Here is a 16,522-nt window from a genome sequence, read left to right as displayed (position 1 = left end):
CCCCTGCCTAGAATCCCCCAGTGAGGGGCTGGGGGTGTGGCTCAGTGATAGAGCACCTGCCTAGAATCCCCCAGTGAGGGGCTGGGGCAAAGTTCCATAGTAGAGCTCTTCCATTGCCTATTGTCAGCCCTTGGTCCCATCCTTACACTATATAAAATAAAGTCTTTTAAACACCTAGAGAGGGAAACCAAGAAGGAATATATCTGAGGGACTGAGGAGGGTCATGTGTGTGTGTGTGTGTGTGTGTGTGTGTGTGTGTGTGTGTGTGTGGCGGTGGCTGGACACATGGAGGTAGCCTGGCATTCAGGGGGAAGGAAACAGAGTGCTGGGATCTGAGTAGACTCCCCTCACCGTGTGCTCCCTCTGTGGACCAGGTGAGCCCTACATAACCATCAAAGCCTACACGGCTGTGGAAGAGGATGAGGTGTCCCTGTCTGAGGGTGAAGCCATCGAGGTCATTCATAAGCTCCTGGACGGCTGGTGGGTGGTCAGGTAGGAAAGCCCCTCCCCTGCATGGCTCTGTGTGGGCGGGCATGGGGCCCTCACTAGGGCTCTGTGATTCTGCAGTCTTCTTTCCTCTTCAGCCACTGAGTTTCCTCTCCAGGACCTTCAGAAATCAGACAGACAAAGCAAGCGAGAAGCAAGTTGTTTTTTTGAGACAGGGTTTCTCTGTGCAGCTTTGGCTGTCCTGGAACTCACCCTGTAGACCAGGCTGGCCTCAAACTCACAGAGATCCTCCTGCCTCTGCCTCCTGAGTGCTGGTATTACAGGTGTGAGCCACCACCCAGCAACACTCAGGACTCTTAAAGGTGTCATAGTACACGCTGGCAAGATACACACACACAGCTTCTTCCGCCTGCGGGACTTGAAAAGGAGGGCTGGGAGCCTAGTGGGCTTGTGCTGACACAAGAAGAAACAGGCTGGCCTTTTGGGTGTGGAAAATTTTGGGTGTTTGAACTCTCGTGGCCTGCACTGGTGCCCGTGGCTGCGGCGCTCTGAAGGCCCAGCTGTGCGCACACCCCCGGTGACTGCCTGAGCCTCCCGTGTGGCCCATCTTGCAGGAAAGGGGATGCCACCGGTTACTTCCCATCCATGTATCTGCAGAAGGCTGGGGAGGAGATAACCCAGGCCCAGCGGCAGATTAGAGGCCGAGGGGCGCCACCGCGCAGGTGAGAGGGGGCTGGCCTGAGGGAGACTCCGGGGAGGGAGACAGGTTCCTGGCAGGGTAGGTTCCCATGAGCTTTAGCGCTTTGCCTTCGCTGTTGCTGGGTGTGGCTGACACAGGGACAGGAGGGAAGGCAATCAGGGCCAGAGCTAGTGAGAAGTGCGCAGATGCTTAGAGTCCTTTGGGATGGTCCCCGAGAAAGGAGCACTTTGATGGTCAGGGCGTGTGTGGGAAACAGGGCTGGGCTCTGGGACAGGGTAGCCTCCGTGACCCTCGCAGCTCCTGCATGCTCCCCTGCTTGCACTGCACTTGCTAAATACAGGCTTAGGACCTGAGGGGTGCCAGTCCCTCTGCAGCCAGAGGTCAGGCCTAGGATCTTAGGGTGCCCCAGTCTCTCCGCACCCTACTTTCTCTAGCCAGGCTTAGGGTCTTGGGGGCAGGGACTCTGGGGCGCTGACGTCCGCATCCTGCTGGGCCAGGTCGACCATCCGCAACGCGCAGAGCATCCACCAGCGTTCTCGGAAGCGCCTCAGCCAGGACACCTACCGCCGCAACAGCGTCCGGTTCCTGCAGCAGCGGCGACGTCCTGCGCGACCCGGGCCGCAGAGCGCGGAGAGCGCGGACAGTGAGCCTCGGAAGGGGGCGGGGCCGGGGCTGGAGGGCCGAGCGAGGGGCGAGACCTAGGGGCGGGTTCCGGACTGGAGGTCGCGCCGGGAAGGGCTGGGAGGCGAGGCCTCTGATGGTCCTGGCTTTCCCTGCAGACGGTCGGTCGCCTCAGCGCGCCAAGCCGCAGCCCGCCGTGCCCCCGAGACCCAGCGCGGACCTCATCCTGCACCGCTGCACGGAGAGCACCAAGCGGAAGCTGGCGTCCGCCGTGTAAGGAGGGCCTGGGCCACAGAGAGCGTCCCATCCAAATCCCTGTATATACCTGTATATAGCCTGCGCTCAGAGGCTCTCCCTTGCCTTAATAAATGTTGCTGGGATGGACTGTGACTCTGCAGCAAAGGACAGGGCTGGGTTCCTCCCCAGGGATACCGAGAGGATGAAAGGCAGTGAGCTCTGCTAGAGGAGTTTGCAAGGACAGGAAAAAAGGTCTGACGGCACGTTGCCGCAGTTTCCACCAAAGACGATAGGAACGTCCTAGGGCAGCGGTTCTCAACCTGTGATTCGTGCCCCGGGGGTCTCCTAAGACCATTGGAAGCCACAGGTATTTAACATTAAGATTCATAACCATAGCAAAATTAGTTATGAAGTAGCAGTTAAAAAAATTTATGGTTGGGGAGCACCACGACAAGAGGAACTAACTGTATTAAGGGGCTGCAGAGATGGCTCAGGGGCCAAGAGCACTGGCTGCCCTTCCACAGGTCCTGAGTTCAATTCCTAGCACCCACATGGTGGCGCCCAACCATCTATAATGAGATCTGGTGCCCTCTGCTGGCAAGCAGGCGTACATGCAGACAGAACACTGTATACATAATAAATAAATCTTAAAAGGGTCGCAGCATTAGGAAGGTTGAGAAGCACTGTCCTAGGGGCTCAATACTGCCCGGTTGACAGTATTTGACTAGCATGCAGGAGGGCCTGGCTTCCATCCCCAACATCCGATAAGTGGATGTGCTGGTGCTTCAGCCTCTGGGAGACAGAGGCGCATGTCTGTGATTTCAGAGCAAGAGCTAAGAAAGCTGCTGTTAGGTTCAAGGTTGGCCTGGACCATGTGGTGAGTTTGAGATCACATTTGACTACAGTGTGAGACCCTGTTTTAAACCACCCCACCCCAAAGCATAATCTTGGTATAGGGGAACGTGGTGGGTTGTGATGAAAAGCAGCTGTCATTAGTGGGCAGTGCCTGCCACCTTCATGTCCCTAAGACCTTGCTGGTAACTCCATTCCCAAATGCAAAGAAAGAAACTGTGCTGGTTGGTTTATGTCAACTTGACAGAAGCTAGAGTTATCTGAAGGGAGGGAACCTCAATTGAGAAAATGCCTCCATGAGGCTGGAGAGATGACTCAGTGGTTAAAAGCACTGGCTGCTTTTCCAGAGGACCTGGGTTCAATTTCCAGCACCCACATGGCAGGGTGTCAGATCCCCTAAAACTGGAATTTTACATTATATATATATAATGTAAAACATATAATGCAAAACATCAATGAACATAAAATAATAAATACACATTAAAAAAATTTTAAAAAGAGAGAAAATGCCTCCGTAAGACCCAGCTGTAAGTCATTTTCTTAGTGGTTGATCGGGGAGGGCCTAGTCCATTTGAGTGGGACCATCTTGGGCTGGTGGTCCTGGGCTCTATGAGAAAGCAGGCTGAGCGAACCATGAGAACAAGCCAGTGAGCAGCACCCCTGCATGGTCTCCACATCAGCTCCTGCCCTGTGTCACTTCCTGTCCTGATTTTTATTCGGTGATGAACACTAATATGGAAGTGTAAGCTGAACAAGCCCTTTCCCCCTGACTTTCTTTTGGTCATGGTGTTTTGTCTCAGAAATAGAAACCCTAACAAAGTCAGAAACCAGGGTGCAAAATGAAGCCACACATCTTGCAAAAGACAATTCTTGTAACAGGCCTGGTGTTGCAGGCCTGTTTTCCCAGCTGCTCCGGAGAGGAAACACTTTCTCCACTTTCCTCTTCTTCTTGGAAAATTGGCCTCACTATGTATCCGAGGATGTCCTTGATCCTCCTGTCTCAGGCTTCTGAATGCTAGGATTACAAGTGTACAGCATTTTAATTTTATTGTTGTTTATTTTTCCTAAACTGAAGTCCCGATTAAATGTTGCCCCCTTTTTTGCACAGGTGTGTTGTGTGTGTGTGTGTGTGTGTGTGTGGTGTGTGGATTCAGGATTGCTGTAGGTCAGGTTAGCCAGAAACTCCCTAGGTGGTGGGATAACTGAGCTCCTGATCACTCTCTCTCCACCCTTGAGTGCTGGAATGCCATCCTGGTAGCCCCTCCCCCGACATTTGTTTTTCTGTATTTCTGATCTTGTAACAACCCCAGTGCTCCTGCCCTGTGCTGGTCAGGGAAGCCGCCAAAGGTCTGTGCAGGGAAGCCTTAGATGGAGCAAGGGCCTTGGCTGCCAGCTAGTCAGGGTGTCACTGTCTGCTGACCGTCGGTCTCCCTGAGTGCACACACGGTCTCCAGTGTCTCTGGGCTTGAGAGCCAGAGACAAGGAATCCACAGCCCAGGAAATACAGGCAATTTATTTAGGGTAAATCCATCAGGAAGGGGGCAGAGACCAGTTGGGACTGCACCAACTTTGGCTTATGGGCACATGGTCGTTTGTACATGTTCTTTCTTCTTTCTTTCTTTCTGTCTCTCTTTCTCCCTTCCTTCCTTTCTCTTTTTCTTTCTTTCTCCAAGGTTCTTTTTTTTTTTTTTTTTTTTTTTTTTTTTGTTTTTCCTTTTTTTCCCTTGTTTTTTTTTTTTTTTTTTTTTTTTTGGTGACAGGGTTTCCCTGTATAGCCCTGGCTGTCCTGGACTTGCTTTGTAGATCAGGCTGGCCTCAAACTCACAGAGATCTGCCTGCCTCTGCCTCCCTGAGTGCTGGGCTCACAGACATGTGCCAGCTCCCCCAGCCAACCACACACTCTTTCACAGTGGTTTATTGAAAGTGCACAATGTAGATGAACGACATAAGCCAGTTAAGCATGGACTGGAGAGATGACTCAGAGGTGAAGAGCGCTGGCTGCTTTAACTAAAGGTCCTGAGTTCAATTCCCAGCAACCACATGGTGGCTCCCAACCATCTATTGTGAGATCTGGTGCCCTCTTCCGGTGTGCAGGCAGGATACTGTGTAAATAATAAATAAATCTTTAAAAAGTCAGTCAAGCACAAGAGGAGCCAACTGAATTACAATAGTTATGGTATGACTCAACTACAGACAGATGTCAAAAGGCATATCAACAGGTGTGATATATAAATTAGGATTCTGATTCCAAGTGGGGGAAAGGGGAACTTTTATTTTATTAAACAGGGGTTTAACAGTTGGCTCCATCGCACAGCCTATAAGGTCCGGAACATTCTAAGTCTCCACACAATGGAGGTAGACGGGGGTGGCCAGATTTCCCTTCTGTTTCTCTTCCAGCAGTTTCGCTTTATTTAAGTGGGGTCTTGATACTTAGCTCAGGCTGACCTTGAACTCAAAACTCTGATCGTCCCGCCTGGGCTCCCCGGCCCAGCGATAACGGGCCCCGCCCCCTGCCCCCTCACGTGGCTATGGGGAGTGACGGACCCCACTGCGCCTCCTTCTTGCTCAGCTTCATGATGGAGAAGAGCTGCTCACAGACGTGGGTGCTGCTGAACATGGACAGCATCCGGGCACAGTGGCCCCTGTACTTGGGGTAGCTGCTCCAGAGGTGCCTGTAGAAGCCGGGGACGCCCACCTCGTCGTACTTGGCCCTCAGCGCCGTGTTGCACTGCAGGTCGATCACCTCCATCTGGAGCTCCTCGCGCACGCTGTCAATCTTGGTGGAAAACGGGGAGCTGAACAGGGTGAGCTCGCCCTCACACGCCTTGAAATCTGCCAGGCGCTTCTGGAACTCGGCCTTGAGTTCCGCGATCTTGGGGATGTAGTTGAGGCCGTCGCTCTCGCTGCGGGAGACGGATTTCAGCGTGGGGAAGTGGGCTAGGTTGTTTCTGGCCAGGTGCGTCTCCCAGAGGCACAGTTTCGCTAGGAAGGCCCGGATGAAGTCATACATCTGGGTCACTATCTGCGAATGGCCTTGGAGGGAGGCATCCAGCGCGTTGAGGTGAGTCGTCATGTCCACTAGGAAGGCCAAGTCCAGGATCCAGTCCCTGGAGCTGAGCTGGGGCACAGGTTTGCCCCGGGAAGACATGAACGAGTCTATTTCCTCCAGGGATTCGAAGAACCTCCTGAGGACCAAGCCCCGGCCCAGCCACTTAAGCGCGGTGTGGTACAGCAGGCTGCCGTACTGGCTGTCCAGCTCGTACAGCAGGGTCGTGAAGTCGCCGTGGTTCAGGCCACGCGAGCAGATCCAGTTCACGGAGTCCACCACCACGTCCATGACGTGGCCCATCCTTAACTTGTGGGCGCACAGCCATTCGGGGTGGATAATGCAGCGCAGGGACTTGAGGTCGGCTCCCTTGCAGCACGAGGCCCGGGCCCGGAGCTTCGTCACCAGCCCGCTGCTGGCGTCCACCATGGCCGGTGTGCCCGTGGAGGCCACGCTCACCAGCTTGGACCAGTCGATACTGAACTTGCCGAGACTCTTCTCTACGCGCAGGAATAACTCGTTCCCGGATTTGGCGCCTGTCGTGGGCACAGTGTCCAGAAGCTCCTCGGCCACGTCGAAGCTGTCGTCCACGCCGCGGATGAAGATGGCCAGCTGCGGGGTGTCGTGGATATCCGTGATCTCATCGATGGCGAGGGAGTAGGCCACAAATGACCGGATTTTCTGCCGTAACTTCTCCCACAGGCTCCCGGCCACCTCTTCCACCGGCCGCGCCGCGGTGCTGGCGGGTGGACCTGCGTTGGCGAACGCTTGCTCGGGGCACACGGCCTCCGACGCCCCCAGGAGGTACTTCCGCAGCGCCCCTTTGAGCTCTCGGAGCTTCTCGTCCCGGGCCTGCCCCTCGTACTGGTCATAGTGCCGGCTGTGGTTGGTCTGGTAGTGCCGGCGCAGGTTGTACTCCTTGGACACCGACACGCTCTGCTTGCAGACCAAACACGTGGGGACGTTCTGCACCTCCACGAAGAAATAGGCGCGCTCCCACTTTTCCTGAAACACGCGGCCCTCCTGGTCTATCTTCCGTTTTCCCACTTTATAGAGACATGGAATGGTGGTTTTCAACTCCCTGTCTCTTGTCCTGTTATCTTCTATCGTATGTATGTTTTTATATTTTATTTTTGAGAGGGTCTCCTGATAACCCAGCGCTAGTCAACTTTTGACCCTTGCCTCCCCCTCCTAAGTGTGGGATTACTGGTGTGTGCCACCATACCCAGCTTTCTCTCTGGCTTTTAGCTCTGCCGTCCTGGAACTCACTCTGTGGACCAGGCGGACTCAAACTCACAGATCCGCCTGCCTCTGCCTCCTGAGTGCTGGGACTAAAGGTGTTCGCCACCAAGCCTAGCTCTTTCTCTGGCTTTTTTGAGACTGCCCACTCTGTAGCTCAGGCTGGCTTTGAACTCCTGGTGGGAATCTTGCTCAGTCTCCTCAGTGTTGGGATCCCAGGTGTGTGCCACCTTGCCTAACTCCCAAAAGAGGCTTGAGATATTAAAGAAGGGACCAAGCGCACGAGATACAGGACTTCCCTGCCGGTCTAAAAGACCCAGGGTACACCACACCCCACCTAACTCACGAGCAGTGTGACTACTCGTGCAGTTTGCGTTTGTTTTAGCTCTTTTGAGACACAGTCTTACTCTGTAGACCATGCTAGCCTAGAACTCATGCAATTTTCCTGGATCAGCCTCCCTAGTGCTAGGAGTATCTACCGGAGCCAGCACTCCTGGCCCATGTGTTGGTGAGTGGGACAGTTCCCGAGAGCACAAATATGAAAATTTATAATAAGAAAATGTAGTTGGAGCTGGGCCCTGTGGTGCACACCTGTCATCCCAGCACTCGGGAGACAGAGGCAGGCAGATCTCTGTGAGTTCAAGGACAGCCTGGTCTACAAAGTGAGTCCAGGACAGCCAGGGCTACAGAGAGAAATCAAACAAACAAAATGGAGCTGGGGATGAGACAGAGTGCTTGCCTACTATGCATGTGGCCCCACTGGCTTTGATCTCTAACGCCACATAAACCCAGGAGCGCTGTCATAGGTGTGTCACCTGGCACTGGGGAGGTGGACGCAGGAGGACTGTGAGGCTGAAGGCAGCCTGGACTACAGAATAGGTTTCCAGGCCAGTCTGGGACTGCAGGACTGAGACCCTGCGAAGACCGGACAGCGGGGGACGGTGGTGCCCACCTGTAATCCCAGCAAACAGGAGGCTGAGGCAGGTGGATCTTTTGAGAGTTGCCAGGCCAACCAGAAATACATATTGAGGCCCCATTTCAAACAATAAAAAACCCAACCAAACAAAAGGGAGCTACAATGAAATGTAAAGCAGGGCTTCGGGTATAGGTCAGAGGTAGAGTGCTTGCCTCGTGTGTGTGAGACCTTGGGTACCATCCCCGACCCTGTGACAAAACACAGGAGACAAAAAAACAAAAACAACAACAACAAACCCAGCACATCTGAAAAGCCACGTGCTTCGCTGGAAGGCTCAGCGCAGATCAGATGTAAGGACCCTGTAAGTGCCCACTGTGGCATGCCACGAACCACTGTGTCCTGGAATGTTCTTTCTCCGAAGAGTACTCACCGTTGCTAAGTTCAAGTCCAGGAAGTGGTCTGTGGGGAGACACAGAAGAAAGAGGGGGAGCTTGTTTCCATTCTGCCCAGCCAGCTGTGTCTCCACACTTTTGGTGGTGTCAGCACAATGCTAGGCAGAGTCGGAGGTGAGGCTGAAGGTCATAGCCCACGACAGTCAGCCAGACGAGGTAAGGGTGCTCGCCGCCAACCCTGAGCCCCCGGTTCAGTCTCTGGGGACCACGTGGTCGAAAGAAAGAACTTCCACAAGTTGGCCTCACACTTGTGCCATGACAAGCCCCTTGTAAGTGATTACAGTAAGAAATAATAGAAGGGACAGGGCTAGAGACACAGCTGTGGGAGCAGAAGTGAGTGAATGCCTTGAGCATCTTGATCTGAAATGAAGTGTGGCTCCTCCCCCTCCCCTGCTGGTCTCCTGGCCCAGCTCCTGAGCTGCCGCCCACTAGGCAGCTGCCCATCTCCAGCATGCTCTGGTGTGGAGAGAGACGCCCTCACCTAATGATGGTGAACTTGATGAAGTCTGCAGCATCCAGGATCCTCCTCATGGAGCTGATCTCCAGGTACCCGGGGGCTTTGAACACCACCCCCGGGGGCATGCCATCAATCACCACGCAGCCGGGGTTGAAGGTGATTTTCCTGTAGGGTACCTTCACGGGGAAGTCCACCCCGATCGCCTCCCCTGTGGTGAGAGAGGAGGTGGAAATGGGGTGACTTTGTGTCTTACTTTTCCAAAACTCTGCTTTTTTTTGTTTTTGTTTTAAGTCAGGGTCTAGGGTAGCCCAGGCTGGATCTGAATGCAAAGGAATCCTCCTGCCTCTGCCTCCTAAGTGCTTGGATTACATGCCAGCCTGTCATGCTTTATCTTTAATGTCAAGATTTGAGCTGGACCCGGAGGCACACACCTGTTGAGGAGCCAAGTCATAGGATCACTGGAGTCTAAGTGTTTGAAGTCAGCTAGAGCAACAAAGTGACACGCTGTCTCCAAACCCAGCAGTACCTGAGCTGGGCCTGGTGACACAGGCCGAGAAGCCCAACTACTCAGGAGGCTAAAACAGGAGGAACAAAAGTTGAAGGACCGCCCACTTTATGGAGCCTCCTGAACTTCCTGTCATGGCAGCGGCCTGTGACCCAGCACTTTCAAGGCTGGTGCAAGAATATCTTGACTGAATTCAAGACTGGCCTGGGCTGTACATCCTGTCTCAACAATAAATAAATAAAGAGTATTTTGGCTAGAGAGTATAACAGGACTAAAGTACTGTTCAGTACTTCGCAAAGGGGTGGAGGAGGGAAAGGTTACACATTTTGGAGGTGTGGAACGGGAGAGATGGCTTGGCAGTTAAGAGCACTTGCTGTTCTTCCTAGGACTGAGTTTGATTCCCATCACCCATGTACCCATGTTGGGCAGCTCACAACTACCTGTAACTCCAGCTCCAGTACACACATGTGTACTCACGTGCACATAGCCCCCAAACACACACAATTTAACAAATACATTTTGGATACAGAAACATACCAAATTTTCGACTGAAGAGGTCATTCACTTGTTCTCGAAGCTGTTTGATTTTCTCAATGCCTGACAGTCTCTCCTCATTCTCTAAAAAGAATTGGATAAAGGAAACCAGTCTCATTCATACATTTCTTTTTCTCCGAGACAGACACTAGCAGAAATGCCTGCTGACACTGTCTTATGACTTAGTTACCTGACCGCAACAACTAAGCACTTGGGAAATTCACAAAATGGAGACCATTATGGACAGCGATTTTCCAAATGACAGCCCCATAGCAACATAGCCCATATTACTTTCAATTTTGTATTTGTATTTATGTGTGTACCCCATGCCTGCAAGCGCCCACGGAGGTCAGATGAGGACACGAGAGTCCCCGGAGCACGTGGTTGAGAGCAGCCGTGGGACAGGAACAGAACCTGGGCCCTCTACAACAGCAGCCATCCTCTGCAGCCAGGAGCCGCCTCCGCCCCTTGCCCATGCCACTTCTGAGGAACATCTTCAATGCTGATAAGACAGGGTGCCTCTCTGCACTGCTGCCTTCAACACTGTAATGCAAACCTTAGCCCATCCAATATGGCAAGAAATTAAGGAAAAGCGATGCCAGGACTAGAAGGGAATATTGTTCAATACTTAAAATTTTAATTTTTTTTTTTTTTTTACTAAAATTTTGTTTTGTGTTTTTGTCTTTTTCAAGATAGGGTTTCATTGTGTATCCCTTCCTGGCTGTCCTGGAACTTGCTCTGCAGATCAGGGTGAGATCTGCCTGCCTCTGCCTCTCAAATGCTGGAATTAAAGATATGTGTGGTGATTATTAAAAACAGTTTTTAAAGTTTGGTGTGGTGGTGCATACCTCTTAGCACTCAGAAGGCAGAGGCAAAAAGATCTCTATAGTCAGAGGCCAGCCAGTCTACCTAGTAAGTTCCAGGACAACCAGGGATACATAGTAAACCCCTGCCTCAATTAAATAAACAATTTTTATAAAGAGTGAGAGCTGGGTATGGTGGCACCCACCTTTAATCCCAGCCATGGAGGCAGAGACAGGTGGATCTCTGTGGGTTCGAGGCCAGCCTGGTTTACAAAGCTAGTCCAGGACAGCCAGAGCTCTTAACATAGAGAACCTCTGACTCAACAACAACAAAAGAAGAAGAGGAGGCGGTGGAGGAGGAGGAACAAGAGGAACAGGAGCAGGAAAAGAAGGAAGGGCTGGAGAGATGGCCCAGCAGCTAAGAGCACTTGTTGCTTTTGCAGAAGACCTGGTTCCTTTCCCAGTACACAAATGGTAGCTCTTACCATCTGAACTCCATGGGCACTAGGCACATGGTGCACATACACACACACAGGCAAAACTCAGCGCATGCTTTTAATCGAAGCACTCTGGAGGCAGAAGCAGGTGGCTCTCTGAGTTTGAGGCCAGCCTGGTCTACAGAGTGAGTTCCAGTACTGCTTCAAGGGACCTAGTGCCCTCTTCTGGCCTCCACAAGCACTGCACTCACATAGCAGACACACATACACATAAATACGGGAAAACAATCTTTACAAAAAGAAAAATGTGAAACAAAAGAAGATGACAATGGGTGTCTCTACCTGGAACTGTCACCTGTACAATCCTAAGATCTTCAACACCAGCTGCAGAACTTATAATGTTGGATGAACTTGCATTTCCTTAAGAGAGGAAAAGAGTTAGAGTGAACAGAAAATCAGCAAGTCTCTAAAAAACACCCAAGCCTTACTTGACAAGAAGTGACTGGACATATCTGTGAGGATGATTCCAGAGGTTAAACTGGGAAGGGGGGCCTCACCCTGACGTTGGGGCTCCACCCCATGTTCTGGAAGCCAAGACTGAAAAAGGAAGAGAGCTGAGCACCAGCTCCCATCTCTGCTTCCTGACTGGATACAATGTGGCCAGTCACCTCACACTCCAGCTTCCATGCCTCCTAAGCTGTCAAAGACTGTCTCCTCTCAAACTATGAGTCACAAGAAACACTTCCTCCTTTAAGGTGCTAATTTTCTCAGAAAAATACCGTTTTATTTATGTGTATGAATGTGTGTCTATGTTGGAATTTGTGCATATGAGTACAGTGGAGGCAAGGAGAGGGCACTGGATACCCTGGAGCTGGAGTTACAGGCAGTTCTGAGCCACAGGTCACCGGGAACCAAACTCAGGTCCTGGAACATCAACAAATGCTCTTAACCGCTGAGCTATGTCTACAGTCTCTTTGTTTTTGCATTTTTTAAAAAAAATTATTTATTATTTATACAGAACTCTGCCTGCATGTGTGCCTACACACCAGAAGAGGGCACCAGATCTCACTAGATAGTTGTGAGGCACCAGGGGTTTACCTGGGGATTGAACTCATGACCTTTGGAAGAACAGCCAGTGCTCTCAAACTCTGAGCCTCCTCTCCAGCCCATTTTTGTTTTTTTCAAGCCAGGGTTTCTCTGTGTGGCCCTGGCTGTCCTGGAACTCACTCTGTAGACCAGGCTGGCCTTGAACTCAGATCTGCCTGCCTCTGCTTCCCAAGTGCTGGGATTACAGGCGTGCTCCCCCAAATCCGGCTTACAGTCCCTTTAGGCAGGGATTTTGTTGCAGCACTGTGACAGTAGCTAACATGCTGTGGATGGCAACCACTGATACCGTACTCTGTGGCTTAACAGGATTAGCGAAGAGAGGGGTCAGCCCAGTCTCGTCCGCTCCACCTGCATTTATTTACATCAAAAGGAAAACTTCAATGAGCTGAAAGCATTACAGCTGTGGAAGTAAGGAGACTACAGAAAAAGAAGAAGAAGCTGCACTCATTCATCTTGGCTCTTGAATTGTTCTCCTTGGCAAGCTGCTATTACAAGTCAATCTCTCTTCCTGCCCTCTCAGCACAGCTGGCTTGGAGGCATGTCTGCTTTCATTGCATGCACTGGCCTTTCAGCTCCGGAGTGTGCTTTCTTAGTTTTTAGAGGTACTCTATGAAGTCCGCATCCCCTCACTGCTGAAGCCTTCCTGCCTCTCTCCTGTGTCCCAGCTCAGCAATCCAGAGCTGGTTTGGAGACAGCCCCGAAAAGCCGCATGTGCAGAGCTGTCCTGCACCACTTCCTGCACAGCGCCTCCTGGGCGAGTGTCAGGCCAGCCCATTTCTGCTTAAGCACATGGTGACATCTTCAAAAGGCCCTGACTCCTGAGGCTCGCCTGTTAGGGAGACAGCCGCCATCAGATTTTTATTCTTGTTGGAAAGATAAAACTGTCAGAATCAAGGGCTCCAAGTGGCATTGCTGGCTTCTCATAAATGGAGGGTGAGGACACCACCCAGTGACCTCCACCAAACAAACCCTCAAGCGTTAATCCTAACTGTAGTGAAAAAGAAGACGACTAATCATTTATACTTGAGGTCCGGTGAGAGTGGGAAAAGGTACTTTTTCTGCAATGCTGGTGACCCAAGTTTGGTGCCCAGAATCTACATAAAGGTGGAACGGGTGAAGAGACGCCACAAAGTTGCCCTCTGAGTCCCACATGCATTGTGTCATGGGTATCTGTCTAGTTACTCTTCTATTACTATGATAAGACACCACTGCCAAGGCAACTTATAGAAGGAGGAGTTTCTTGGGCTTATGGTTTCACAGGGTTAGAGTCCATGACCATCATGGTAGAAGGCAGGCAGGCATGGTGCCAGAGCAGTACCTGAGAGTTTATATCTTGACCCACAAGCACAAGGCGAAGAGTGCTAACCACAAATGGTGTGGGCTTTGCACCCCAGTGACACACCTCCACCACCAAGGCCACACCTCTGAATCCTTCCCAAACAGTTCTATCAACTTCAGATCAAGTATTCAAATATAAGAGCCTATGGGGGCCATTCTCATCTGTAGTGAGAAAACCCAGTTATGTGAATGTTTTTGTTTTAATCCCAGGTGTGGGGCATGGGGCTGCTTCAGTTTGTCCGTAGTCATTAACTGTGATTGTCTCGAGCTCTAGGAGTGGTGTGACTTTTGCCAGCTGCAGAGAGTTTAATTCTGGGAACTAGAGAGGGTATGAATGGGAGAGCCCTGAGCGGGCCTGTGGTGGCAGCTGCTGCCCTGGCTGCTGGTTCCTGCTGCTGGGTTTATTACTGCTGGATTGCTGGTTTTCTGGATATTCTGACAAAGAAGATTGGACTTGCCCTTAATCAGCAAGAAGTAGTCTAAAGAGCTCCACGGCCCCCTTTCCCTCTAACCTTTCTCTCTTACCTAGTGTTGGGGGGTTGGAAAGGATGAGGGTGGAATAGGGTTGAAGGGTGGTAGATATAAGCAGTCCCCCAAAGAAAACCTACATTCATCCAGACCACCACAGCACCTAACACACGCACGCATGTGAACACACACTGGTTTCAATCACCATCCTACAATAATCGTTTCAGAAACAGTGAAAGCCACGGAGAGAGCCGCCCTGCCCAAATGACAATCACAAGTGTTTCGGACTCACCTTCCATTTTCACATCAGCCTCAACATCCTCATTTGTCTCTGAAGAGACCAGTGGAGTAGACTCTTGAAAAGAAAAGGTCTAAAATGACATCCATTATTAAGCAATCTCAGGTTCCTGTAACATGTCACTGCCCCTATCCGCAACCCCTGACCCAAATCTATGCTCCCCCTGCAGTTTTGTTTTTGTTTTGAGTCAAGGACTGACTTTTGTAGCTCAGGCTGTGTTCTTTTGGGAGTTTTTTTTTAAAGGTTTGTTTTATGTATATGAGTGTTTGCTGGAATGTCTGTATGTGTACTGTGTGTGTGTAATTCATGCAGCGGTCATAAGATGTCAGATCTCCCAGAACCGGAGTTATAGTTGTAAGCAGCTATGTGGATGCTGGGAACTGAACTCAGGTCCTCTGGAAGATGAGCAGATGTTTGTCACTGCCGAGTCGTCTCTCCAGCCACTAGTCTTGAAAGTTTACCCGTGTTCTGTACACACTAAACCCACAGTGGCTACGTGGTGTGCCTCCAACCTGGGCTACCTCCATCTTCTGTCAGCAAACAAAAGACTTGGTGTGGTGACGCCACAGACGGCAGAACCAGTGTGAGGTTCTCACCTACAGATCAGGGAACCCAAAACACACAGCCTTTCATGCTGCATCCTAAGACAGGCGTGCCAGGAAGCCACTTTCTTTATTTCCCACATGTTTAAGGGGAGGAGACGCTTTATTTTCTAACCTTCAGATGGTAATTCCATTTCCATGACATCGCTGCTGGTGGAAGAATGCTGGCTTCCTGAAAGGAGAATAAACAATCTACAGCTCAGCGAGAAACACAACCCATACAGAAGTCACTGGGGCCATCGAGATGACTCAGCAGGCAGAGGCGTTTGCAGCCAAGCCTGATGACCTGTGTTTAATTCACAGGATCCATATTATGAAAGGCGGGAACCGACTCCTGAAAATTGTCTTCTGAGCAGTATGGCACTTCCCCCTTTCCTCACCAATAAATAAATACAACAAGTCACTGAACACAATGGAAACTTTCAAAGGCTGGGGTGTGGCTCAGTATATAGAGTGCTTACCTAGCACGCTGGATGCCCTGGGTTCAACCCCCAGCCCCACATAAAACTGGGAGTGGCACCACCTATGATCCCAGCACTCAGGAGGTAGAGCCAGGAGCATAAGGACTTGAAGATCATTCTCTAGGGCACAGTAAGTATGGGGCCAGCCTGGGCTACATAAGGCCTATCTCAAAAAAAAAAAAAACAAAACAAAACAAAATAAAATAAGAAAGAGGAGTTAGCCAGGCAGTGCTGGTGCATGTCTGTAATTCCAGCAGTTGGGAGGCAAAGGCAGAGAAATCTCTGTGAGTTTGAGGCCAGCCTAGTCTACAGAGTAAGTTCCAGGACAGCCAGGGCTACACAGAGAAATCCTGTCTTGAAACACACACACAAAAAAAGTTTTACATTTATTTAACTATGACATGTATGCAGACGTGGGGGGCGTGAATGGCACAGTGATTGTGTGGCGGTCAGAGGTCAACTTGTAGGAGTTGGTTCTCTCCCTCAAGCATGTGGGTGCTGGATGGAAAACAAGCTTATTTTGAAATTACCTGAATTTAGATACAGAAAGAAGAGGGGGAAAAAAAAAACAAACACAAGAAGCACACAGATGTGCTTCATGAACTTCTCATTCTCTCACTTACTACTTACTGCTTCCCACCCACAACAGTGTTAGCTACAGATCAGTTTCACAGGGAAGCCAACGGGTCCCAATCCTATTGCTGTGGCCATGGCAATCTTCTGGAATTATTCACTCATTTATTTGTTTAATGTATATGACTGCATATACACCTGATCACCAGAAGAGGGCATCAGATCCCATAGGACTACAGTTATAGATGGTTGTGAGCTTCGATCTAGGTGCTAGGAATTGAACTCAGGACATGTGGAAGAGTTAGTTGACAATGCTCTTAACCACTCAGCTTCATCTCCAGCCCCTGGAAGTCTTTGCTATGAGGTTTGGTGCATCATTTACAAACTGAGTTGGGTCCTTTACAAACTGTTGACCTGGCTCAATAAACT

The 16,522-nt window shown here is 50.8% G+C and overlaps 2 protein-coding genes across 2 annotated transcripts in view; one reads left to right on the top strand and one right to left on the bottom strand.

Annotated features, from left to right (window-relative positions):
• Window positions 1-3,247, top strand: part of Ncf1 (neutrophil cytosolic factor 1) — a gene marked incomplete at its 5' end in the record, with an annotated part of 7,772 nt that extends 4,525 nt beyond the window's left edge. Inside the window, 4 exon segments of the mRNA XM_055606164.1 lie at window positions 375-492; window positions 1,062-1,169; window positions 1,645-1,790; window positions 1,927-3,247. Coding sequence (XP_055462139.1) covers window positions 375-492; window positions 1,062-1,169; window positions 1,645-1,790; window positions 1,927-2,045 — 491 coding nt within the window.
• A 1,862-nt stretch (window positions 3,248-5,109) lies between these two features.
• The window catches only part of LOC129676005 (general transcription factor II-I repeat domain-containing protein 2), a 30,556-nt gene continuing 19,143 nt past the window's right edge, over window positions 5,110-16,522 (bottom strand). The window contains exons 10-16 of the mRNA XM_055606226.1: window positions 15,175-15,231; window positions 14,452-14,514; window positions 11,589-11,666; window positions 10,010-10,090; window positions 8,992-9,175; window positions 8,489-8,517; window positions 5,110-6,949 (exon numbers count right to left, since the gene is read on the bottom strand). Coding sequence (XP_055462201.1) covers window positions 5,376-6,949; window positions 8,489-8,517; window positions 8,992-9,175; window positions 10,010-10,090; window positions 11,589-11,666; window positions 14,452-14,514; window positions 15,175-15,231 — 2,066 coding nt within the window. The 3' untranslated portion in view covers window positions 5,110-5,375. The remainder of the gene's footprint in view (window positions 6,950-8,488; window positions 8,518-8,991; window positions 9,176-10,009; window positions 10,091-11,588; window positions 11,667-14,451; window positions 14,515-15,174; window positions 15,232-16,522) is intronic.

Source organism: Psammomys obesus, unplaced genomic scaffold (genome assembly GCF_907164565.1).
Source record: "Psammomys obesus unplaced genomic scaffold, mPsaObe1.curated_primary_1811, whole genome shotgun sequence".
NCBI lineage: Eukaryota > Metazoa > Chordata > Mammalia > Rodentia > Muridae > Psammomys > Psammomys obesus.
Note: the sequence above shows the minus strand (reverse complement) of the source record. Positions and strands in the feature narration are given on the sequence as shown.